Source organism: Amphiura filiformis, chromosome 15 (assembly GCF_039555335.1).
Source record: "Amphiura filiformis chromosome 15, Afil_fr2py, whole genome shotgun sequence".
In the NCBI taxonomy this organism is placed as follows: domain Eukaryota; kingdom Metazoa; phylum Echinodermata; class Ophiuroidea; order Amphilepidida; family Amphiuridae; genus Amphiura; species Amphiura filiformis.
Window position 1 is genome coordinate 9,580,810 of NC_092642.1, and position 27,821 is coordinate 9,608,630.

The 27,821-nt window shown below is 37.4% G+C and overlaps 1 protein-coding gene and 1 non-coding gene across 2 annotated transcripts; both read left to right on the plus strand.

Annotated features, from left to right (window-relative positions):
- The first annotated feature begins 530 nt into the window (after nt 1-530).
- On the plus strand, nt 531-27,821 carry LOC140171217 (small ribosomal subunit protein RACK1-like). The gene is made up of 7 exons (XM_072194431.1): nt 531-750; nt 7,323-7,497; nt 8,182-8,329; nt 11,964-12,059; nt 21,009-21,119; nt 25,851-25,991; nt 27,042-27,821. The coding sequence occupies exons 1-7, from the start codon at nt 633-635 to the stop codon at nt 27,204-27,206; spliced, it is 954 nt and encodes a 317-aa protein (XP_072050532.1). The 5' UTR covers nt 531-632; the 3' UTR covers nt 27,207-27,821.
- LOC140172260 (small nucleolar RNA SNORA3/SNORA45 family) lies at nt 6,763-6,893 on the plus strand. Its single transcript, XR_011861733.1, has one exon. It is a non-coding gene; the product is annotated as a small nucleolar RNA SNORA3/SNORA45 family (small nucleolar RNA).

Here is a 27,821-nt window from a genome sequence, read left to right on the forward strand (position 1 = left end):
AGTTATTGGACCGGCATGAGAAATGTACGCGCCAGCTACCGCGAACACCACGTTGGGTAAACGCAATCACTACGCGTGCGTTCCTCCTGACATTACGCACTCATCTGAGCTGGGTACTTTTTGGTACCCAGCTGCCACGGACGTTTTTATGTCAACAGGGCGTAACTGACAGTTTGACCAAAATTTTGTTTCTTGCCAATTTTAGTGTTAAAACCATAACGATGTGCCTAAAAATACGTCATATCTGTAAGAATAATATCCCACCACCGAGGAAATGCCTTTGGAGTTTGGATTAAGACACAAAAACCTATGAAAAACCGTCATAAATGTGGAGAAAACAATTGAAAATCGACGGCACTTTGGACCCTTTTCAGGGAGAGAGATATCACGACGCGCAGTAGTGCGCCTGACTTCATTCGAAACTGCGAGTTTCTCATCTACGCTTACGCTTTATATCATTGAAGAAAAATGTATATACTGCCATCATACGACTAATATAGTCCATTGTCAGCCTCGTCCATGAAAATTAATCGACAAATTGCCTCTTTTACCCCGTATTGCACGAAAGCAGGGGATAGTGTCCGTGATCGGTGCGAAATCCGTCTCAATCGTGACAAAGACGGCCACAAATCATGACATCTCAACAAGAACATGTTATCCTTAAAGGGACCCTTAAGGGTCATAGCGGTTGGGTTACCCAAATTGCTACTACTCCAAGATTTCCGAAGATGATTTTATCTTCCTCCCGTGGTAAGTTCGTGTATTGGAGGCAGCCATGTTTTCCCATGGCCATGCCATGTTGTAGTCGTATCGTACTGAAACACAAGGTTAAAAGTAGATTAAGCTAGTCGAAGTAAATGTTCGTTAGGTCTGAAGCCAGATTTTGTTCTACAGATACATTTTATGTTTTATCTGTGACGTGCATGCGGAATGGGAATGGGATCAATGCCAGCGACAGCGTGGCGCGGGACGGTCGGGACCCTCCCCACCCCCGCTTGGCTCAGCCTCAGGCCCTGAGTCGGGAGCCTTCCGGCCACTCCAAAACTTAGGGGCTGTGCAATAATTATGAGAGCCCCCCCCCAACTTTCCGAACGCCTCGCCAAAAATCGCTTCCCCCTCGCCGTCTCAGCCCGCACCAGTCAAAAATCGCTTGCCCCCCCTCGGCCCATCATAAAATCTTTGCTTTGGCCCCCCCCTTTACACATGCCAAATTTTTGGGATCCCAATTTCAATTTTTTGCAAACCTTAAATGGTCTACATGATATATGTTGCAGAATCAAATGATTCTCGTAAATTTATTCTGCAAAAATCAAGATTGATTCTCGCACTGTGAAATAAAATTCTGACCCTGATGTTCAGAGCGCAGCGAGTAGGGAAATTTTATTAAAGCCTTTCAGAGTGTTTTAATATTTAAAATGCCACCCATGAAGGTGTGTTAAAAATTGACGCTTGGCCCTTGGCTTGCCCCCCTTGGATGGCCAAAATTGCTTGTCCCCCCCTTTCGACTCGCCAAAAAATATACTACTATAGATATGTGTGAGAGTTGTGGATGGAGTCTGGAGCTTTGTTAAAAGAGAGTGATTTTTAACTCTCCTTTTTAGTTGACCATTCTATCCTTACATTGTATGCTCGGAACAGCTCTCCTTGAAGGCTCCAGAATAGCTACGGTAGGGGAGATGGGGGTTAGTTGAAACATTTTTCACAAAATAGTCTTTTAACGCAAACCGATTACTTTCAAGAAACACTACCATATCAGTATAAACATATAGGCCTACATACATGCTACAGCCTTAAACTTTACTGGACCTGCTTATGATTATTCATATATCCAATATTTGAAAAAAGGTTTTCAACTAACCCCACTCCTGGGGTAAGATGAAACATAGGGTGGGGTTAGTTGAAACATGGCTTGTAAAAATTTCAAAATAATTATTATTGTGTTGTTAGGGCACCCTTTAACATACAATCAGTGTGAAAAAAATGAATAAGGCCATGCGTTTTGAACTCAACACCCAAAAAGGGTGGTGGCGTCACACTTTTCACTGTGATCATTTTGTTTTTTGAGTGTATCTTTGGAAGAAATATAGGTATGATAGTAAATTTGGTATCAAATGAAGGCTAAGATATTGATTAGTAACTATAGACACTTTCATTAAGATATCGCTCATTCTACAAAATCCGGTGCCAATCCACTAAAAAAATTGAAAAAATAAAAGTTGTTCAAAAAGACCTGCTTTTTGTGTTTTTTAAAAGTAAATGTATCACTACTTTCAGATGTAAAAAATTGCCAACACCACTTGCATATTTTTCTTTCAGGAAGTCATGATGTTTTTAACACTAAAACTCAATGTAATGTGAGCTACGTTACCGACTATAAAATGGGCTGGTTTTACTCAATCCAAGGTCATAAAAAGCAAATTAAAGATCACTTGAGTGAAATGTAGAACAGATTTCACCATTTCATAGAAGTTTTGAAGATGCTTAAATGAGTGTGTAACGTAGCTCACAGTAACGTAGTTCACTGGTTTTTAATGTTTTTAATGTGATTTGCGAACGTTAGAACGTTATGTCGGTTAATTCTAATATAAATGGGGTTCGACCACTGGTAGCTTTCACATATTATTAGGAAGTACATGTAATACAAGTGCATACTATAGAATCCTGGTAACGTAGCTCACCAATCTTAACATGGTCGGTCGAAATTTCAATGTTTACAACATTTCTATGCCAAAATGCTACAGCATCACGATTTTTACTGTGATTTTTAAAACCTATGAGTGTTTCCTTTCAAAACCGCAAATTACATTGATACCTCTGTTTTACTTCTTTCCAATAACGTGTGTTAAAAAGGGGTAACGAGCTCACAGCGCTTTTGGTGGAAAGTGCAATTTATTTTAGAATTACACAAAGACATTTTAATCACTAAAAATAATGTTGATAAACAATATGATGGTGCGTTATCTAATTAAAAAACAACAAATATGTAAAGAAATCGCATTTATTCAAAGAAAATATTCAGGGTTAGATGTGACACTTGAGCTGTGGAAACGCATTTTTAGCGATTTTTGAGCCTTTGCAAGGGTTAATCAGGCTGAAGAAAGCATTTAAAGTATGGAAAACTACATATGTCCGTGTAGATCTCGTTGAGTTCTACCAGAAAAACAACATATTTGATGCCCTAAATGCTCGACAAAGTTTTTGTGGACCAAAGAATGGAAAAAAGGCTATTGGCACCGGATTTTGTAGAATGAGCGATATCTTGAACATTGGCAGAATGGCACCCAATCCAATTGACCAAGTCAGGGGTGGTGGTGGCAGCGGTGCATGTGGCAGCGGTGCACTCGTGTACAAACTCTATGGGTAGTTTGTATTTTAAGTGCACACAATTGTAAAATTGTTCATTATGTACTTCAAATGTGTCGTTATTACTATAAATTTGGTATCAAAAGATAGCTTAGTTGTCCATGTAAACATTTAAATACCTTAACTTTCTTATAAGAAAATGAGAGGACTGGTAGTCACAGGTAAGTCACATGACATACAAATTCGTCCCTATTCTCTACACAGTAAACCCAAATTTTCAAGCGCAATATACTGCTAGAGATTACCATCGCTGTATTTTTGAAAGTATACCCCCTAGGATAGCAAAAGTATACATTTTTGGAAAGCTCTTGGCTCAAGGAATCCAAAAATGCACTTGAAATTAGTGTAGGGTGTTACCCTAAGAAAATATTTTTCAAAATGTACTAGACTAATGGGTTGAATCGGTATATAAAATTCCACCAGCCATTTTCTGAAATACACATTGGTTTACTATCATAAAGCCCTATATCATCAGAAAGCTAATGGTCTGAACTTTTCAAAACTGCATTGAGAATTGATGGAGGGGTACACATGAATGAAAACCAGTACCCCAAGTAAGCTTCATCAAAAATATAAAATGGGCTTGCATTTTTTACATTATTTCTTTTCACATATACCCTACACTAATTCTGATTCCATTTTTAGATTCCTTGGACCAATAGCTTTCCAAAAATGTATACTTTTACTATCATAGGGTGTATAGATTTCAAGATATAGATGACAATTTATACCAAAAAAGGTGCATCGTGACAGAAAAGTCATGGTGTGACGCAAAGTCGGCGAGTTCACAACGCATGGCCATAAATAAATATGTGGGAGTGCGGGTCAATACTTTGGACACAAGGTGACGAGTGTCACCATGGACCAAAATATGAGAAGCCCAAAATATTATAAAATGTACTCTTTGTGTGCACATTTTGCTTGTATTATTGTTTTTTAACCATATTAAAGCAATATTGAAGAAATGGTAAACATGTTACAAATTTTTAAAAAGTCAAATTTTTAACCATATTTTTAGATGCGATTTTCAGTTTTTCACGTGTCAACTAACCCCACCTCAAAAGTTTCAACTAACCCTGATGCCTATTTTTACATTTCAAAGTTCATTACACAAAATAAGAAATACAATAAAACTTTTATTTAACATTATTCTGGGACTTACTAGTCTACTAGTGCTTATGATACTCAAAAACAATAATCCCCTGAATCTTCAAACAACATGGAGATAATGCATCTTTCTGAGGGGTATAAAAATTAGTCAGTAAGTCAAAAAATAGATATTCCTTTCCCAAGCCAACACTGGTGGGGCATCAGTGTAGTCCTAGTAACTAGGAAGATCGAACACAGACATAATCATTTGGACGTTAAATGAGCTGGTTCTTCTGTCCTAGATATCTGGCCTTTGTGATACACACATCCACAAGTTGCACACATTGCCTAAATTTTCAATTATACAATTCTGTTGGTAGACGTTTTTCACTATTCCATAGTTTCTTCTGTTGCTTACCTAAATATTGATATCATTGCTTTTGAAAAATAATCCGTATAAAGGTGTTTTCTTTCCAACTTCTTTGGAGCAAAAAATTCGGTACCAAAACCTAAGTCCGAAGGAAGAACCGGATGTAGTTGCAAAGGTCAAACTTTGTTTATTTTCTAGAGCCACGTGGTGGCGTTGTTTACATAAATTCTCCTTCAGGCGGTATATGGCGGATTGGGTTGGTTTTTTTGTTCTATTTGATTTTTGATTTGAATTATTCATACATTTTAATAATACGTTTGCTTGAAAGTTGAATTCATGAATATGAACTGTCTATTTCTAAACCCATGCATGAATAATCATAGGTTTGGGTGTACAATAAATTGATCCACCAATCTACTGTCACCTGCCAAAGCCTTTCATCGCGCACACCTGGATAAATACGTCACAGGCCGTCTTACAGAAATTCCCACAATGCAACATTAAAATGGCTCCTTCCATGAATAGCACGTCGCGCAGAGAAAGTGCAGCGAAAATCATCTGTTTTTAACATTATAAGTTCAAATACGAATAAATCAAGGTGAGCATAATAATTTAGAAATACTTCGGATACTTTACAGCTTTGTTTTACTGAACTGCAACTTGTGATTTACATGTAGGGACGGGAAACGTGTTCCGTACTCTCCAATTTCCCATGTACTGCCTTGTTTATATAGGGCCATATTGTGTGGAGCTCTGAGACCGTGACATATCAGATAATACCCAATGTAAAAGTAAATGTCGTCACGTTCTCAGTTACTGGGACTAGGCATCAGTGCTGTTGCTAATTTGGTGGATGACCCTTACTAATACCTATTACTAGGTGCCAGTATTTTGCCAAATTAATTTTTTGTGTCAGAAAAAATACAATGTTTCAACTAACCCCAGGTGTCAACTAACCCCCATCTCCCAATGCTCTCCTGCAAATTCCAAAAGACAGTCCCTGCTGAATGCAAAAGAAAACTGGACCTCTCTTCCTGATCAGAAATCTTGTGATTTCTGTGAATGAACTGTCAATGGTCCTAGCACTTCGGATTACTTTGTAGGTCCCGTGGTTGGTTGTACAACCAAATTTTCCAAATTTTGGGGTCAAGTGTCTAAACTTGGGTTGCCAGTCTCCAGATGAAGGTCAAAGTTGTCACCATAAGTTTGAGGTACCGTACGTCTTACTCTTAATTTGTGACCATCCACAACGAAGTGGTAGTAAAGTCGGCTCTGGATCATTTTCAGTTTATTGCAGATTTTAGCTGATGCACTTTCAGCTTCACAATGAGACATCAACCAGCTTCATCGGACATCTGGAAGTGAAGTTAGGGTTCATCAAAGGTCAAATTCCTAATATACTTTACATAGAAATCCATACACTGTTTTTGATTGTATCTCAAAATGGAAAGTGCCGACTTTACGACCATTTTGTGGTGGAAGGGCACATTTTATGTTGATTTTATGTTTTAAATGTTGTTTATGAGTTCAAACAATGAAGTTTACCAACACAGATGAACTTTTATTCTATTAAAATTGTTTTTAATGGTGCTATTGCGTATTTGTAGCAGTAGCAGCTTTACATACCCCAGAAAAATTGACCTTTACTGAGGTCTTGTAAGATGCCAATAACAAGGGGGTCAAAGGTCATTTAATTGGTCACTTGAATCAATACCAAATGTTAATTTGAATTGTTTTAACAATGTGTGCCAGAAGGGCCTTCCTATTTAGGCCACGCTCGAAATTGTTCAGATTGTATTTTACAAGTCAGTAGCATCTCTGATTTGTTAGGGCTTTAATTTGATATAAAATGGCATGGTTTGAAAAAAAAAAATCACCATTATTATTGTAAGTCCATTGCTCATTATCTGAAAAATGGTTGAAAATGTCTTTTAATTCAAAGTGAGGCTAGAGTCACTTGTACAACCAAACCCAATGGTGTATGAGTGCTAATGTCCTCAGATAGTAACTGCTGATTATATTCTCTGGCCTCTCAAAATATGCTGGGTCAGACACCCAATTAGCTATACTCTATATATCCAGCTCATCTGCATTGATTAGGGATGTAATTCTTCAGGAAATTTCCTGATTTCAGAAAGTTTTGCTTGGATCTTCCCTGTACAAAGTAAGTATTTTCAGGAAATGTAAAAGCAGTTTAAGGAAATTGTGTCAGTGCTTGTTTTCATCCCTGCATTATGACAAATACTTACGGCATGAAACATGGAATACTGTTGATGTTATGACACAAACACCATCTGTAGGTATTTTCCTCTAAATAATACCTAAAACTGGGTGGTCAAAAACTATAATTTCAATTTGAACTGTGGTCAATTTTGCTTAGCTCTGTTACTATGTAGATTACATTGTAATTGTTTCAGAATTGGCTGATTAACTCTAATTATGCCAGTGCTTTTTAACAAAGATGAGCAAATTACTAAAGAAACAATTTTGTTACTTTCAGATCACTCTGTGTTGGTATGGAAGGTGGATCAAGAAAATGACACTAATTATGGTCAACCACAGAGGGCGCTCAAGGGTCACAGTCACTTTGTCTCTGATGTTGTCATCTCCTCAGATGGTCAGTTTGCCTTGTCCGGATCATGGGATAAGACACTTCGTCTTTGGGATCTCAACAAGTAAGTCGGTGAACCGAAAGACCCAAAGCCTTGATTTTTGCTGGGTACATTGTATTATTGAAGTACCAGTACATTATAATCGTCAATCTTGTCAAGATGAGAATTTAAGTCAAATACATTCTTAACTAAACATTTTGATTACAGTAGGAAAAAAGTATGGTTTATAAATACGATTGTCTAAAAGTATAATATTTCTTCAATGCCCGCATCACGTGTTACCTGTTCCATGGGGACCGCTATCTAGTCATAATCGTCCCATCCAATGGTTCTGGTGTCAACGTGGGCAGATATTAATGTTGTTGCTGTCTGCCGGATAAGTTTCAGATGATGAGCTTATCGGGTGAATTGTGACCAACAAAAGTCTACACATGTACTAGTTAAAAACGTCAATAAAAAGTTCCTTTTTTGAAACAGATTCTCCTGAATGTAACATCTGGAAGTGAATGTGGAACAGGAGATGTTGACCAAACCAAACAATTCAATTTCCACCTGCTCATTAAAAACAAAACTTTAATGTTTCATCCAGTGCATCCACCATTATTAATTCAAAGTAAAAAAAAAAAGTAAAAAAGTGCATTTCTCGCAAATTTTGTGTGAATGCTCCTCTATATTAGGTAGTTTCAAAATGTCAAGCATTTTGTTCAAATAATGATTTCCTCATCTCTTCCTCTTACTCAAATACAGCGGTACCACAGCTCGTCAGTTCATCAGCCATGAGAAAGATGTCCTTAGCGTAGCCTTCTCAGCTGACAACCGTCAGATTGTGTCAGGAGCCATGGACAACTCCATCAAGCTGTGGAATACACTGGGAGTGTGCAAGTACACCATCCAGGTAGGTGTACCCACAAGGGTTATAGGAACTTGTGCTTTGAAAACTACAGGTGAACTGTAAATGTGGCTATTCTTGTTGAAATCCATAGACCCCCCTTTGGAAGACATAACCTTTGAACATCTTCCAAACAGGTAGTGTGAATTTAAATTGGATTACCTGAATGGTCGACTCCATTTGAAATCTTCACCCCCCTGTGTGGGAGATTAAGACATGACGTCTTTCACGGTGGGATTTCAGTAAGGCCCGGCAAAAAACGAGATCTCGCTTTTCACGCCGTGATTCTCGCTATTAACCAACTATCTCGCTTTTTAAAAAAAGTTTCCAAGCAGTGCACTTACTATAAAAATGTTGCTTTATGCCATAAAAGTTCGCCGAATTCCATTAAAATGAAGTTCCAACTACGCCAAAGTGCAGAATTCAACAGCATTGCAAGCACATGTCGAGTGAAAAAGCCATGCAATTACTCAATAAAAACTGACATTTCATTTCAAATGAGTTCAAGTTTAGGCCAAATATCATTATGTTTATTGAATTACTGGACTATTTTGACTATAAAACATAATTCAAGGTCAACTTTTGTCACTTTTTTCTTCGATACTGGCCGGCCATCGGCAGGTTTATTTACATCTAAACATTGTTCTGACAATAGAGGGCAGCAAATATTTTTGTGGATTTTTATTTATTTATTTATTTTTGATTTTTCGCATTTTCGGGCGCTTTTGAAAGCTTCTCGTGCCATTTTTCGGGGGAAATCTCGCTTTTCTCGCTTTTCAAAATTTTGGATCTCGTTTTTTACTTCAAAAAATTGCGTTTTTTGCCGGGGCCTAGATTTCAGGGGTGGAATTTCGTAAAGTGCCACAGGAGTCCAAATGGATTCTCGCAAGAGAGTTTTGCGAGAGTCCATGGATTCCCGTAAGGCCCTTCGCACTTTAGTTTCCTGTTTACCGCCCGCGTCCAAAATTGAAAATCTCAAAATAATTAATTATTTTATTTTTATTTCTAATTTTCTCCTTTAAAATAACTTTCAACTACATCAACTTGCCATTTTCTGACTTTAATAATATCAACAATAATGATGAATAAACAAAGAGTACAACTCTTCCTTGACTTATTTATAAAATCAAATATTGTTGTGAAATAATTAAATGCCCGCCCTAGTCAAAATGAGTTGAAGGTTGCTTGTAATAGTTCAAACTAAATAAAGAAAATAAAAGATAATTAATAATTAAAAGTCACCTCGTCCCTTTTTCAAAATCTTTAACAGGAAACTAATACCGTAATCAAGTGCGAAGGGCCTAAATGGATTCTTGTTGTACAATCTTGCGGGAGTCCAAAAGGTATTATATGTAGGCCTACGTAAAATGCATTCAAACAAACAAATAAACTAACAAAGTTAAGTTTTTAATAATATGTGTCATCATACTCCCACTTCCATATATGTCATTGCATCTTTGGCGACTTTTCCTTTATATTTTGCAGGCTTTTGGTTTTAAGGGGTGTTGAACTTAAACGTAAGTTCGCTGATCCGATCATTTCCAGCGAGAGTCCACATGGACTCTCGCAATAGGATTTTACGGAGTCTCTGCAGAGTCGACTCTCAGACTCCCGCGAAATTCCACCCCTGGATTTATGGATTTCAACTGGAATCGCCCAATGCCCATTATCTGAAAAATGATAAGACAAATAAAGTGAGGCTAGAGTCACTTGTACAACCAAACCTAATGACGTAGGAGTGCTATTGTCCTCAGATATTAATTGTGCTGATTATATTCTCTGGCCTCCCAAAATGTGCTGGGTCAGACACCCAATTAGCTACACTCCATGTCCAGCTCATCTGCATTGATCAGGCAATTAAAAACAAATCTCAGTTTAGAGTAAGAAGGGCAATATTTTGGTAGATGTGTTGATCAAACAAATCTCGGTTTAGAGTAAGAAGGGCAATATTTTGGTAGATGCGTTGATCAAACAAATCTCAGTTTAGAGTAAGAAGGGCAATATTTTGGTAGATGCGTTGATCAAACAAATCTCGGTTTAGAGTAAGAAGGGCAATATTTTGGTAGATGCGTTGATCAAACAAATCTCGGTTTAGAGTAAGAAGGGCAATATTTTGGTAGATGCGTTGATCAAACAAATCTCGGTTTAGAGTAAGGGCAATATTTTGGTAGATGCGTTGATCAAACAAATCTCGGTTTAGAGTAAGAAGGGCAATATTTTGGTAGATGCGTTGATCAAACAAATCTCAGTTTAGAGTAAGAAGGGCAATATTTTGGTAGATGCGCTGATCAAACAAATCTCGGTTTAGAGTAAGAAGGGCAATATTTTGGTAGATGCGTTGATCAAACAAATCTCAGTTTAGAGTAAGAAGGGCAATATTTTGGTAGATGCGTTGATCAAACAAATCTCAGTTTAGAGTAAGAAGGGCAATATTTTGGTAGATGCGTTGATCAAACAAATCTCAGTTTAGAGTAAGAAGGGCAATATTTTGGTAGATGCGTTGATCAAACAAATCTCAGTTTAGAGTAAGAAGGGCAATATTTTGGTAGATGCGTTGATCAAACAAATCTCAGTTTAGAGTAAGAAGGGCAATATTTTGGTAGATGCGTTGATCAAACAAATCTCAGTTTAGAGTAAGAAGGGCAATATTTTGGTAGATGCGTTGATCAAACAAATCTCAGTTTAGAGTAAGAAGGGCAATATTTTGGTAGATGCGTTGATCAAACAAATCTCAGTTTAGAGTAAGAAGGGCAATATTTTGGTAGATGCGTTGATCAAACAAATCTCGGTTTAGAGTAAGAAGGGCAATATTTTGGTAGATGCGTTGATCAAACAAATCTCAGTTTAGAGTAAGAAGGGCAATATTTTGGTAGATGCGTTGATCAAACAAATCTCAGTTTAGAGTAAGAAGGGCAATATTTTGGTAGATGCGTTGATCAAACAAATCTCAGTTTAGAGTAAGAAGGGCAATATTTTGGTAGATGCGTTGATCAAACAAATCTCAGTTTAGAGTAAGAAGGGCAATATTTTGGTAGATGCGTTGATCAAACAAATCTCAGTTTAGAGTAAGAAGGGCAATATTTTGGTAGATGCGTTGATCAAACAAATCTCAGTTTAGAGTAAGAAGGGCAATATTTTGGTAGATGCGTTGATCAAACAAATCTCGGTTTAGAGTAAGAAGGGCAATATTTTGGTAGATGTGTTGATCAAGAATAAAAACAGCAAGTGTACACAAAAATCTGGAAATCAAAACCAAAAAAGCTGAACCCTGATAAATAATACAGGGCCTAGAGGTGTTTGTCAGTCCGAGTCTTTTCCCTTTGAACCGTTAGTCCTTGGATTTGATTCAATTTGGAAATGTGTAGCGATTTTATGCCAATTACAGTGAAGTGTACTTGATGTAACAAAATTCAAGTAGTGCAAGCTGATAATGCTACGCATAAAATTATATCTTGCATCCAACACTGGATGCCAGCGTGGGCAGATATTAATGTTGTTGCTATCTGCCAGATAAGTTTCAGATAATAAGCTTATTGGGTGAATTGTGACCAACTGGTGAATGCTTCCTTTGTGATATCAATCAAAAGGTTGGTTTATACTTCTCTGTTACACCCTACATAATGTGTGCTTTGTATTACAGGATGATTGCCACAAGGAATGGGTATCATGTGTGAGATTCTCTCCTAACCAATCCAACCCAATCATTGTGTCAGCAGGATTTGACAAGGTTGTCAAGGTATGTACCAATAGGAGGAAGGCTCTCTTGGTGATTTAAGGTTACACACAATTTGGATGGTTCTAGGTTCAAATTGGCTGTTATGCAGCCACCTAAACCATTTTTTTTTCTCAGAAAATAAACATCGTAGGCCTAAAAATCATAGGTCATCTCGAAGCTAACATTCTAAGCATTATTATTAATTATTATTTATTAATCTAGCTCATACACAAATGTACTTTGAAAGTGTTTCAATTTTGTTCACGTATCATGAGCATGAAGATTTTTGTGACAGAGGCCATAATTTATTGACACAAGCCCCGATTTCTCTCTCGATTTGCCTGCAGATTATAAACAGGTCAATATAATAATGTTCCTATCAATTTAAAACACAGCTTGTGTGAATTTCATTTTATAAGCTTATGCATTGACAGAATTTGAGTGAAATCTGGTACCACTTTATTGTCATTTTGCAACAATAATATTCGTTTTGTGTCTGATGTTATCGCCAGAATTCTTAGCTACATTATTTCTATGATACCTTCTTAACTCACACGTGGTATGCTAATTTTACTAGGATTCGCCAAAAATGAAATATCTGTGTGTTTTGTCACATCAATGCTGTCATTTTCACGGATTTCAAGACTCGGGTTACGGCCATGACAAGTCATACACGTGAACAAAATCATTTGTATTAGCTTTATCTTTCAATCTGTTGATTGCACAATGGGCATGGTAATTAATGATTAGTGTGACATTGCAGCCAACAATTAAATACTTACATGATTTCAGCATAATGGTGAAAATTTTACAATTTTGTATTATTTCCTCGAGATGTTTCTCCGCACACACGTTTCAAAATCGATAAATATAAGAGGTCACGACCTCGGGTGACACTAACGGCATGGCCAAGACTAACTCGACCCAATACCAATTTGCACCACTATGACAAACAACTGTTTCCAATTTCTATGCCGCTTTTTCCGCCTCCACTTCTTTCTCCTGCACCTCTCTTCTTAGTGGCGTAGCGTGGTCACCATATTGGGGGGCACCAACATGATGGGGAGGGGCGGCACTGGGTCTGGTTGGGGATTTGGGGCAGAAGCCATTTTTCTACAATTTTCCTATGGGATTTTCTACATTTTCAGATTGATTGGGGGCATGTTACCCTGTGCCCTATGACGCTCGCCACAGATCAGTGGCGTAGTATGGTTCATCACATTGGTGGGGGGCACCGACCATGATTGGGGGCGCACTGGGTCTGATTGGGGAGGGGCACGAGCCGTTTTTCGACAATTTTCCTACGGGAATTTTTAAGACAGATCGATTGGGGAATATGCCCCTATGACTATACACCACTGGAGAGCTCCCTTTCTCTAAAATAAATCTGTAGCCTAGGCCCCTATACAATAAAGGAAATTAGATAAATAGACCTACGTAAAGCAATAAGTATATTTTTTTATATTAAAGAAGAACAAAATATATCATAGAAGAAATACAATAGCAAAAGAGCATGAAAATTATTGCAAAACTTCAATGAATAGGCCTAGCCCTAATAGTAAATAGGGAGTTTCATGAATACATTGGTGCGCGCGGGGTAGGAGAATAATGTAGGCCCGTATGTGTAAAAATCAAGCCCCTCCGCCTCCTGTAAAAGATCAAATGATAACTTTACTCCCTATAGGCCTACACTGCTGTTGGCCATTGCACGGATCCCAAAATGGGGGGAGAAGGGAGCGGTAAAGGGTCCAGTTTGGCCGTGGAGTTTGGAGGGTCGGAGGAGCCCGTAAAAAGGCCCTTTCGGTTTTTTTCGGACTCACTTTTATAGGCCTCCCGGATAGGCCTAAGGTCTCTGCTACGTTCGGCTTTGCTTTTAACGGGCCCGGGTCCATAAGGTGGGCCTACCTTTTATATTTTTTTACGAATTTCCCTCTCATTCACATGATTGGTCGAGTGCCGAGCATAAAACAATCGTGCCTCGGGATGTACGATCATGGGGTAGGGGAAAGGAAGTAACTTCACTTTTTAATGATGTTATTGTAGGCCTACTATTTTGTTTTTGTTAGGGGCATAATATTTTTGTGTGAAATAAGAATCATTTTCTTCAGAAGAGGGGTTCCAACTTTATAAAAAGTCGGCGTCAATAAAACGGGCAATAAAATTGCAACCCCACCCCCCCCCCCCTTTTTTGGGCATTTTATGACCCCCAACCACCACCGATACACCTTACCCCCTAAGCAGACTAAAATTTTATTGAAATCAGTATTTTTGAATAAAATACTGACACCCGGTTAAACAAACTATCTGTGGTCATCAGATATGACTGCCTACATTTTGGTCATCAAAAATTTTACCAAATTGGCAAATCGGTAGGTATTTTTGGCAACCCCAAAAGAGCTGTCGGCCAAGGGTTTCGGGCCCGCTTAAGGGACTAAGCTCGGTGGGGGTCGAGGGGCTAAGCCCCCGGAGCTATATGGTTTCTGCAGATTTAGCACCAAAAGGACATTTCAGAGGGTAAAATAACATTTCAAAGCTCCTGGCTTGTTTTACACTTTTAATAAAAAGTGCTTCCTTCTTCCAGAAAACATGCTTCAAAGCTTTGAGTTTCCTATATACTTTTGTACATGAGACATTCTTTAAAGTTTTGTTTTTGCCTAATACTATGGCCTACATGGCTGAAATTGATATATGTGATGCGCAATATAAAAGCTATGATTCATCAAATTTTTACCCCCTCTTGGGTATGTGGGAGGGGGCCCACATGGGGGTACTAATGTGCATGAAGAATACATTGTATGATAAGAAGATTTTGTAAAATTCGGTATGTTCAACATACAGAGTGATGTCACTACAAATTGGGACTAAACTCAGAGATGTCACAGGCTGACCCCAAAAATCCTGAACTTGCGGGTTTAAGCGAAGCGTAGCTCTCGCCCAACACGGCGGGGTCCGGGGCCTGCTTAAGGGCCCCCGGTGGGGGGTCAAGGGGGTGAAGCCCCCCTGAAGCCAGATGGGTTCTGCCCATTTAGCACCACAGGAAAGGCCATTTCAGAGAGTAAAAAGAAAATTTCAAAGCTCCTGGCTTTGTTCTACACTTTTAATAAAAAGTGCTTCCTTCTGCCAGAAAACATGCTTTAAAGTTTTGAGTTTCCTATACTTTTATGCACAAGAGACACTCTTAAAAATGTTTTTGGCTTTATTACATGACCAATATGGCTGATGCTGATATATGTGAAGCAAACAACAAAGGCAATAATTAATCATTTTTTGTGCTTGGCATCCACTGCCTAAACCACCCCACCCCACCCCCACCAACCGGCACCCCATCATGGGCCTTGACGATCAGTGAGCTTTTAGTTAAAATTTCAGGACAACAAACATTTTAGCAGATTTAGCACCCCAAAAGAGACCATTTTTGACATAAAACCTGTTTTGGACTTTTTTTTGAAAAATGCTTCCTTCACCCTAAAAAAGTGGTTTTAAATTTGCAGTTTCCTATACTTTTGTACATGAGAGACATTCTTCAAAGTTCTTTTGTTGCCTAATAACATGGCCTACATGACTGAACTTGATATATATAATGGGCAATATAAAAACAATGATTCATTAAATTTTTGACCCCCCCTTGGTATGTGGGAGGGGGCCCATGTGGGGGGTACTAATGTGCATGAAGAATACATTGTGTGATCAGAATAATTTGTAAAATTTGGTATGTTAAACATACAGAGTGATGTCACTACAAATTGGGACTAAAATAGTAGGCCTATCCCAAGGGAAATACATAGGCCTACACACCCCACACACACCCAACCAACCTCCCCACCCCCACCCCAAGTCCACCCCGACAGCCACATAAAGCCAAAGGATACCGCTAAAAGGTTCATATCAAACCTTTTGACCGAAATTTGCTTCCATTTAGACTTAAACATGACTTGATATTAGAGTATACATAGTCATAGGCCTATATACATCAGTATAGCATCATCTCAAACGTCATCGTTCATTAATACACATTACATACTTCTTCCTTGGGTAATATTCATTGAGGAAAAAGAGATGAGTTTTGAACATAAAACCCGACACAATCAGTATTATGAGTATAACATGCTGTCCGATAACGGATCAAAATTCATCAATTTTGGACATGAAAAAGCTTGAAAAGGTGTTCTCAATAATATAAAAGATTTGACCACATGCATGTTAAATGAGTAGGGGAGAGCGGGGAGTGTTCGCCCTATATTTTTCTGACCAGCCTAGCGATGTCAATTTTAAGGTTATGGATGACCTGATTAGCTCATGTGAAAGCCCTATGTCTTAGCTATATACGACCACAAGCCCAGAACTATAGGTCTTACAATAGCAACAGGATAGAGCAAACAAAAATGTTTTGCAAAGTGGCGAACTTGCCCCGTATTGGGGCAGGTTCGCCCATATGGTGGGGTACGTTCACCCTAATCACAAAAAAAGGTTTAAACATTGCATAACAATAACATACTAAATTCAAACATTTAGAAAGAGTATACAGGGCATTCATTCTCTTCTGGGGAGTCACTAAATTTGTTGCAGGGGTCGGGTCAGGGTAAAATGTAGGGGTCCAAAGTGACCTTAAACGTATCATGCTTGCAACTTCGGGGAGATTATGGATTAGGACATTAACGGTGGTATGAGTAATACTAATACCACATAACTTTAAAAAACATGCTTTTCAGTAGTTTTACCTTGTTTAATGGTACAATTACACAATGTATAAACTATTTGCATAATACGCTGATGGGGCAGGTCCGCCCTCCAGTTTGGGGTAAGACCACCGGGAAGATATAGGCTAACATGCCCCATCCTCAAAGGGCGAAATGTGCCCCTTGTGCACATTTTTGTATTTTCTTCAGGGTAAAATACAAATCGAATAAGGAGTTGATAACTGCATTAAATCTTTGACAAATCCCATATGTTCCCAATACAGATTTCCATTAAAACCATCTGTATTTATGTATCAATGATAATACAACATTATTAATGCAAGAAAAAATTACGTTTTGGTGTAATTTTTTTGTTTTGGCTGTAGTTCGATGAAAACGTCCTTATATGTCACGTAGCTAATACGAGAAGTTTATAATGACCTATGTCACCTATGTCACCTAAATTTGCCAGTCAGTATTCTAAGGTTTTCATTTTAAAATTGGAGATGTTCCCCCCCCGATTCCCCCTGGGTGCCCCCCCCCCCCAAACCAATCACAGGCCTCAAAAACTATACAGGGTCGGTCGGGTTTTCTGGCTGCATTACAATGGGGCAGTGTCTTTGAGGCCGAAAAGTCGTCTTGGGCGGTCGAGCTTGCAACTGCAGACGATTTGACGGGCGATTTGACATGAGGCTGACGTCTTTATAGTATGTTTTATAATAGAGATTGTGTTGCGCATGACAGATGACAAGCTACTGCCTGTCAATCAAATTTGTTACCAAGCATCGGTAAACAAATTGAACAATAGGAGATGACTGAAGGTGACAAAATAAGCTAAAATGGTCATTTTTACACTTTTTTTAAACTTTTTTTAAAATTCACATGATTGGTATGCATGTTTTCTTACGTGTAAGATGATAATATATTTTTTGAGCTGACAAAGCCTGAAAAGATATTGTTTAACCTTAAAGTCAGGGATAGAATTGCAGTGTTAGTCAATATACTGATGTTTGGCACCAATTCTTGTAAATAGATTTAAGCATCAATCAAAATTTATTCTCCTTGAAAAAGTATTTAGTTTACACAGTGAATTGGTCAGAAAATTCAATGAATATCGCAATTTTGCTGACGAAAATCAAGTTTATTTACACACTTGGTGATGAAAATTCTATTCTGACTGATTTTCAACACAAAATGGTTTCCCTTGGGCCAATCCAATTAAATCATTTTGTTTGCAATATGGGACACAGTTATGTAAAAAATGTTACGAGATCCAATCACTCCTAAATAATGTTAATTCAATGCATTGAAATCGAATTGAATTGAAATGAATTTTGGGCGATTTTCATTTCAATGCATTGGAATTGAATTGGAATCGAAATGAGTGGGCTTGGGCATGAATTGAATTGGATTGGAATTGAAATCATCGTGAGCAATGAAGAATTGAATTGGATTGGAATTGAAATCATGTTGAGTGATGACGAATGAAGTGGAATTGAAATGAAATTCAGCTTCGATTTCAATTCAGCATTTCAATTCACAAGCAGATGTCTGTGATTCCAGATCACTCCTTTTAAAACATGATAAATAAAAAGAAACAGTAGTCGCCATAAACTGGCACAAAACATAAACATAAAGTGTTACAAAACATATTGCAACTAAGTATTATGGAAAGCTTTCATTTAAAAATGATAGCATAAAATACAATTATATTGAAGAAAATTAAAAGTATGATATCATTTCTCATACACAGGTATATTTAAACTTTGAGATTTTTTGGAGTTCTTCTTTAGAAGAATATCTCGTCATGTGGAAAAACTATAGGTTCTATGTTCATAAAGACACTAATATCTTCTAATACCGTATGATGCAAATTGATTCTTAGCATTTTCCAATGTTTTAAATTGCTTGATATGATCGATAATGTGAGTATGAGATCCCCAACCTGCCAAAGATCTCAAACCTTTGGCACTAATATAAAGCCCCTATTTTTCTCAAGCTCCTAATTTTTATGCTCAAAAGCCATTGTACATTTGAACAAATTGTGAGAAAACCATTAAGAAAATACTAAATATCTTTGACAGCTTTTTTCACACTTTTTCAAAAGTACAAGGATTTTGGGTGTAAAATCTTAGGTGGAGCAGGAGACAAGTAGGAGCTATCTAATAGTATCAAAACCCTGATTTTTGACATCTTTGAGGTCAGTATGTGGACAGGGTCCCATTATCGATCGTACCACACACCTTAAGTTTAGAAAATAATGTGCATGAAGTTAAGACAAGAAGTTAAGACAAATATTACGAAGTCAGTCACCCAGGGCCGGATTTACCATTGGGCCAGATGGGCCCGGGCCCAGGGCCCCCAAAATTTGGGGGCCCAATGTGGCCATGTGCAGGTTTCTTTTTTGCCCGAAAACACGATGTTTTGGACCAAAATATGCTAAAATTGCAAAATTCACCTTTATTTTGGGCTGAATTAGTGGTTAAAATTGATTTTTTTTTTTCGCTTTGCGTGCAAATATCCTATCGATGTTAAAGTAGGCCACCAATTTAGAGCTATTTATGAAACAAAACTTGGCCACTTGATGTGCACATGCCTTCCTCATGGTGAGTTTGGGGCCTCCGCATTTTGGCCTGGCCCAGGCCCCCCCCAAAGGTCAATCCGCCTTGCAGTCACCAAAGTTTCATAACATAGGACCCAGAGGTCAAGGATCACTCGCATTGTTTGAATGTGAAAAGTATGTTGTTGTGACAAGTAGTGTACTTGATTTTGACGTTGTGTTGCTGACTCAAGTGTTTTAAAATTGGTAGTAAAATTTAAAACATGCACTGCAAAAACAGTGTCTAGATATTAAACACCATATATTCTAGACACCATCTTGTCCTCGATTTGTAAACATGTCTAAATGCTAAACATGTTTAGTAATTTGATGCCTTGTGTTTAAATATTAAACACTTGATGTTTTTGAAGTTTGACATTTGTGTTTAGATTTTACATGTGTATCGAGGACAAAAAAAGTTCTATCTCTAGACACAGTTTTTGCAGTGTACCTTTGGTCAATTAACACAAACTGCAACTGTATTGGAATTGGAATTGAATTGGAATTGAAATGAATGCTCAGAATTGAATTGAAATTGATTAGCTGTTAATTTCACTGCATTGGATTGGAATTGAATTGAAATGATTTTGAAAATGAAAAATTGAATTGGAATCGAATTGAATTAATTCTAAAGCAAGGTGGATTGAATTGGAATTGAATAGCAAGACTCCAGGTGTAGAAAGAATTGAATTTGAATAGAATTGAAATCAATTTTCTGGAGTGAAATAACAATACTCCTAAATCACCTTATTAAATAAGTTGTACACAGATCCATAATATGATCAATCATTTGGAATTTGGTAGACTCAAGTATGTCCATGATATTTTTAAAAAAAATCCACATCTTATTTCCATCAAAAATAGTTTATTTATAGTTTAATACAAAAAATATACATGTTATGGAAGGCAAGGCTAGAAGGCCAGAAAGCTGGCTTTTCCCTAAAAATCATATGAAGATACCAAAAAATATTAATAAATAAAAGCAACTCAATCAAAATTATTTACACTACAGTAACCAACAGGGATGGGATGATGCTCAAAGGAAAAAAATAAATTATGTTTAGAGATGAGTTTTTTTCTTTGAATTGGTGACTGATTTTACAGATTGAATCAACTTGAACTGCTTGAAGTTGAGGCTAGAGTCACTTGTACAACCAAACCCAATGGTGTAGGAGTGCTATTGTCCTCAGATAGTAATTGTGCTGATTATATTCTCTGGCCTCCCAAAATGAGCTAGGTCGGACACCAAATCCGCTACATACCACAATTTAGGAAGGACTTTGAAGGCAACTGGAATGTCAACGATCCAATAAACAAGACTTCATGAATTTTAGAAATACTGGGTCTGGATGTCTTGGGTATTGAATAACTTGAACCAAGCCGATAGATGCATTGATTGAATTTTCTGTGTTAGAGTGTAATACCAGTTTTGCTTACCTGCTTTTCTTAAAACTTGGGACAAAATTACTGATCTAACTTGTAAGAAAATCAGTACCGGGTAGACTTTTACAATCAAGCAATACCTAGCAATAACTGTGTCGCTCTTTCAAGTAAATAACATTGTGCCCCAATCAAGTGTCGGTCAGTTCCTAGTCAATCTGGCTGATCTTTGCTTCTGTTGCTTCAGTAGAGCAGCTAGTAACTTATTTTCTTGCTTTGAGTAATTTTAATCTTTTGTGTAACATTTCATCTTAGGTATGGAATCTGACCAACTGCAAGCTGAAGACCAACCACAAAGGTCACACCGGCTATCTCAACTGTGTCACTGTGTCTCCAGATGGCTCTCTCTGTGCCTCAGGAGGAAAGGTAAGGAAAATGCTACGCCACTAATATTAGTGTATTGGCAGATATGTAAACAAACATACTTAGCATCTTGTCACTGATCATCTACTGTTGAGGCTAGAGTCACTTGTTCTACAAATATGGTGCATGAGTGCTATAGACCTCAGAAAGAAAATACCTGATGACATGCGTACAGATCCGCCAATTAATGGCTCGTCGCAGTCGTGTCGTCAGGGACATTGTTCTTTATACTTGGGTTCAACTGTGCGTGCATATTTTTTTGCTTCTAGTTAATCATCATCAATGAAGACTTTTGTTCTCTCACATCACATGCAATAACTAGAAACATTGAAATGGTGCACATGGGCTCCTTTGCCTTTTACCAAATTTCATGTACAAATGAATTAATGTCCAATCGCTGTATTTGCTGGTAGGATTTTTTACAGTTTACAGGAGGGTACTTTTAGTTTGTACCTAAAATTCCAGTTATGTCAAATAAATATCCAGTTATGACGTCAAAAGCCAATCGTTATATGGTATTTCGTTTGTGCAAAAATGTGCTCTTGAACTGATTAAAACAGAGTGCATTGACATTGTGAATATATGTGGGAGGTGTGCGTTAGTGTTTGCCTACAAACGAGGACACGCACAAGATTTGTAAACATGTAAGGGGGACTTTTAGGGGGTACTACACCCCTGGCCAATTGTGTGCCTATTTTTGCATTTTCTCAAAAATTGTCACCAATGCACTATGAATTTTTGAGAAAAATGCAAAAATAGGCACAAAATTGGACATGGGTGTAGTACCCCCTTAAACTGTGGACTTGCCTGCAAAGAAGCACCTTCAATTTGTGGAGGTCTACAGTGGGTCACAATTACATGCCAATTATGCATTTTAGAGATACGTCCCCTTTTGTGCATTAAATATAGTGATCTCGGTTGGTAGGTATATTTCGTACTGTGTATCATACACACCCCAACACACGAAAAATCACCCATTTTGTTTATCGGTTTGTTGATTGAATGTTGATTCAGAAGTCCTTGTTTTGCAATACACAATGTCCACGGTTGCTGGCAAACAGAAACGGGTGTGTGCGCTTGTGAGAGAGCATCTACTAGCGAATTCAAGTATAGTCTTGCACTGAAATGTTATCGAAAGTGAGCAATGAAATCTGTGATGTGCCAGGTGGGTATGTGTGCCAATTAACCTCATGGGTACATTACAAACACCCTCCTACAAAAGGTTTGTAAACACGCCTTCCATACTTAGCATCTTGTCACTGATCATCTACTGTTGAGGCTAGAGTCACTTGTTCTACCAATATGGTGCATGAGTGCTATAGACCTCAGAAAGAAAATACCTGATAACATGCGTACAGATTCGCCAATTAATGGCTCGTCACCGTCAAGTCGTCAGGGACATCATTCTTCATACTTTGTGTGTGTGCATATTTGTGTCCTTAGTTAATCAATGACGACTTTCTTGCTGTTCTTGTACATGCAATGAACTAGAATATCTAATGCATTACTTGCAAGGATATAAGTTTTCTGTATTTTTACAGAATTCTGTAATTTTTGTAGTCCAGATTTACGAAATTTCTTTTATTTTCAGCCCATTTTGGGCTTTTTAGCCCGAATTTTACGCGCTTTTTTCCGTATTTTCCGTATTTTTTCTTCAGGGTTACTTACATCCCTGTGCTTGTCCCAATGCTCAAAATAGAGGTAATAGAGCTAAAGGGCTATTTCATTATAAATGACACGTTCACAAAAATGGCTTTTATCATATCTGGTTGATATAATTAGGGTGATAATGCAGTGTTATTAACTTAATTCTAAGTATGCCACAAACTACAAGCTACATGAGCATTTTTACAGAATTCTGTCTATTTTTGTATAAAAAAATTGCCAAAAGGTACCTTTTTAACCCAATTTTGGAGTCCCATTTCATTTTGCCCATGTATTCTGAATTAATTCTTTGAAAAATTAGGTACATTCTATGGCAATGTGCTTGTTGCAATGAAAATATGATATGTGTGGAACATCATGCAAGTTGAATGGTGAAAATTGGTGCAAAAATGTTAAAATTCAGAGATTCTTGCAAAATTGGCATTTTATGCTTAAATAAAAAATGAGTGTCCTCTCCAATTCATGCCTCCATTTTTGTTAACATTAAAGAGGAAATATAAACCCTTACCCTACCTGTATAATCTGTGTTATATTACCAATTGATGGGACAGGGCACTGATTGAGGAATTCATTTATTTTACATACAGTAGACCACTTGTTCTTGATACCACAGTTCCGCGTTAAAATTTGTCCTCTCCAGAACTGAAGTTAATTACTAATTGTTGAAATAAGAAGGGTTATATCATAGAATGTGAAATTTGTAGAGGAAGAGTGGTCTTCCTTCTACCAAGGTGGCACATGATTTGGTATTTGTTGCATTTTGCAAGCCTGTATCCACGATTCTGTTTGCAATTTAACAAATGTCCTCTCCAGCACAATTATGTCATTTCCATGAATTGGTAAACAAACTAAAAAATAAAAATTTCAAAGAGCCAAACCTACAAGAAATTTTTGCATTTTATTGCAAATTATGCTTACAAACCACTTTAGTGTTCAAATTATTGTCCAGTTGTTGAGAACACATATGATATTATTCTGCATTGAACTTCGGTTAGCTAAAAATTGCAATATTCCTAATTTAACCAGAATATTAACCCTGTTTGTAGTGGATTTTAAATGCTGGGGATCTTTTATGCAATAATATTGATGCAGCTATTTCTAAAGTTAAAGTACTGAAGTACCGGTATGCTTTATTATGTGTTCAAAAATGTGTCCTATCCAGAACAAATGACACAGGAGGGGTCTTTTATTTTAGGTTTTCCATGACTAGTACAACAGATTGACGCTTAGAATACTCACTTATGCATCAGTGTAGCTATTGGGCAGGACAAAATGACTATTTCATGAATTTTTCATGTGAAGATAAAGTTTATCCTTAAAAATATGTAGTAATTTTGCACCATTTATCTGGATTAGTATCAATTTACTAATTGTTTTATATTGAAACTGGCATATTTAAGACAGTGAAGTGTAAAGGAACATACAACAATTATTACAGACTAAATATGAATAAGTATGAACCCAATGTTGGTTACATATACTCTTTCAAAGTTGTGTATTAAATTGTTTAAAAAATGTCCCCCAGACGGCAGCTATGTTTTACACAGCAAAAATTCAATTTAATTTTTTAATGGTTCCTGAGGGTTTGACGCTCTAATATTTTGAGAATTATTGACACACCATCTGAACTTTGAAATGATAATGAATTTGCATGAAATAAATGAGTTTGAATTTTGACCCCTTTTGGGACTCAATGTTGTCATTTATAATGAAATAGCCCTAAAGGTAATTTTCCCGAAAATGCCAAAATAGGCCTCGCAAATTAAATAACAGGAACGATTTTTAATAGAAAGTAGCCCCTGAAAGGAAACTATTTTGAGGCTTTTGTCTCCAAGGAAATTCGGATTTAAGGTATTTAATTTAGCCCACGAAATCCTAAAAGTAGACCACCAAATTAAAAACATATTTTGAGGCGTGGCTCCCCCCCCCCTTGGATAGAAACATAAAATTCTGCTGGTGTTGTGTGTTATTCTATTTAATTTGTGTACAAAATTGCTCTGCATTGACATAGTGAATATGTATGGGAGGAGTTGTGTGTATTTTGGGGGGGGTGGGGTTCAGGGGTTGACTTGTACATGTACAATTTTAAAGGAGTTGGATCTACTGTTTGAGGCTAGAGTCACTTGTTCTACCAATATGGTGCATGAGTGCTATAGACCTCAGAAAGAAAATACCTGATAACATGCGTACAGATCCGCCAATTAATGGCTCGTCACAGTCAAGTCGTCAGGGACATCATTCTTTATACTTTGTGTGTGTGCATATTTGTGTCCTTAGTTAATCATCATCAATGAAGACTTTCTTGCTGTTCTTGTACATGCTATGAACTACAATATCTAAATGCATTATGAACTTGTCCCATTGCAGTCCCAATGCTCAAAATAGATGGGGGCTTAAGGTAATTTTCCCCCCGAAAATGCCAAAATAGGCCTCGCAAATTAAATAATGGGGGCAAGTTCCCTGAAAGGAAAGTACTTTGAGGCTTTTGTCTCCAAGGAAATTCGGATTTAGGGTATTTAATTTAGCCCACAAAATCCTGAAAGTAGCCCCCAAAATTTAAAAAGTATTTTGAGGCTTGGCTTGTCCCCATTGGTTAGAACCATAAGTCTGCTGGTGTTGTGTGTTATTCTATTTAATGTGTGTAAATAAATTGTTCTGCATTGACGTAGTGAATATGTATGGGAGGAGTGTGTATTGGGGGGGGGTTCAGGGGTTGACTTGTACATCAATTTTAAAGGAGTTGGATGGATCTACTGTTTGAGGCTAGAGTCACTTGTTCTACCAATATGGTGCATGAGTGCTATAGACCTCAGAAAGAAAATACCTGATAACATGCGTACAGATCCGCCAATTAATGGCTCGTCGCAGTCGTGTCATCAGGGACATTGTACTAAGTTAGCATGTGTGATACATTTGCATACTGTGTGAGAGAGTGATGAAATCTGTGATTAAAGATGCTGGGGAGTGATTGATAGATTTACGTAACAGCACATTGAACTCTAGATATCCATAGATGAAGTTTCTTATATTATGATTACGAGACCCTTGATGTTGATTTCTATTTGACAGGATGGCCAAGCTATGCTGTGGGATTTGAATGAAGGCAAGCATCTGTACACACTGGAGGGTGGTGATATCATCAACTCACTGTGCTTCAGCCCCAACCGTTACTGGCTGTGTGCTGCTACTGGATCAAGCATCAAGATCTGGGTACGTATAATTTCATTCACATTCTAATAAACAATAGAATGTAGGAGGAGCTCAAAAAGCATGTTGGCCTGAAGGCGTATTGCCTTGCATTGAAAAGAAGTTCTGAACATTGAACATACCAGCTGATCTGAAATTGTTTGTCATGTAAAAAATAAACATGAAAATACATATTTTGAGGCTAGAGTCACTTGTACAACCAAACCTAATGGCGTAGGAGTGCTATTGTCCTCGGATATTAATTGTGCTGATTATATTCTCTGGCCTCCCAAAATGTGCTGGGTCGGACACCCAATTAGCTACAAATACCTTTTGTGCATGTGTTGTATACTCAAGACTATCCTACTTTAGCTTTGTTTTCAGCAATACTATATTTCCTACTTCACAAAGACTTGTAAGAAAGCTATGACAGGAATTAAACAAATTAAACCCTTTAGAAATAACTGAAATGGGAAAGACTTGAAATAAAAAGCTGAATTTTTTCCTTCATTTGCAACTAACATGGTTTTAGTTTTTGGTTGAGCATCTTTCCTAAAGATTAATAAGAATCAGCTTGTTGCCAATTAGCATGTGGCAGAAAATGGATGCATCAAAATTAGCACTGCCTTTTTTCACAATGGCAAAATCCATAATATACAGGCCCAAAAGCTGAACCTGGTTTTTGAATTCTTGAGAAAATACTGTAGAATTTGATTTTATGAACATTTAAATATTGTTGGCATTGCACATGTTGTTAATGTATGTAAAAAATCATACGCGATCGATAGGTGGAAACATTGAATAAGCTTATACAAGTTGAGCATCACAAACTGAAAAGATTTTGAGGCTAGAGTCACTTGTACAACCAAACCTAATGGCGTAGGAGTGCTATTGTCCTCAGATATTAAATGTGCTGATTATATTCTCTGGCCTCCCAAAATGTGCTGGGTCGGACACCCAATTAGCTACAAAGTCTTGCTTGTTATGAAAGAAAGGTATGACAGGGATTTCAAAAATTATTATATATCACATATATCATCATATATTTTGTCTGTTTTTTCTCTTCCACTACAGGATCTGGAAGCCAAACACATCGTTGAAGAATTGAAGGTAGACCCAGTAGGTTCCACCAAACCACCAACCTGTCTCTGTCTGGCCTGGTCATCTGATGGACAAACCCTCTTCTCTGGATATGATGACCACTTAATCCGTGTCTGGCAGGTGTCCAGGGCTGTGTAAACTGACCACCATCATGTCGAACTGACCAATCATATACAACCCCTGTCACACTGTTCAGGAGCAGCACTTACATGCAAACAAGTAGTGAAGTTGAAATCTTTTTGTTGAAAAGTCTGTATTCCATAATGCCATCATTACTTGATCCAATTACATGAAATCCCATGTAATATAAAAAGACTTTCTTCACTTTGGGCAGTGTGTTCATGGGATTGACATGATTGATTGTTTTTAAACTTCACCACAAACTCCCCTCAAAAATTTTTGCTGTTCTTTTTGTCTACCATTTTGGTTTTGAAATTAAAACTTTTGTCAATTTATGTAATAGTTTTACAAAATAATAAAACGGCTCAAGAACAATATGCTTTTGATGAGAGCTTGTGGTGTACCAAATATTCCCAAAACTAAGCAGAAACTGAGAAAAAAATGGCACAGCAATTGAACACAACCCATTCAATCTCAAATCTAATGTCACCTGAAAATATGAAAGGAAACAAAGACACTGTCACGCTAAAAATGGAGTTCTTTGTTGATAGAACCAGGTACTATATTATTTTATGAGAATGTTGGCTTAAGATGCTGACTGAAATAAAGACCCATAAAGGGACTTTGAAGAGA

Coding starts and splice junctions, on each gene's coding strand:
- LOC140171217 (XM_072194431.1), top strand. CDS start 633: ATGACATCTCAACAAGAACATGTTATCCTTAAAGGGACCCTTAAGGGT. Junction 7,498..8,181: donor CGTCTTTGGGATCTCAACAA/GTAAGTCGGTGA, acceptor ACTCAAATACAG/CGGTACCACAGCTCGTCAGT. Junction 21,120..25,850: donor TCTGTGCCTCAGGAGGAAAG/GTAAGGAAAATG, acceptor TCTATTTGACAG/GATGGCCAAGCTATGCTGTG.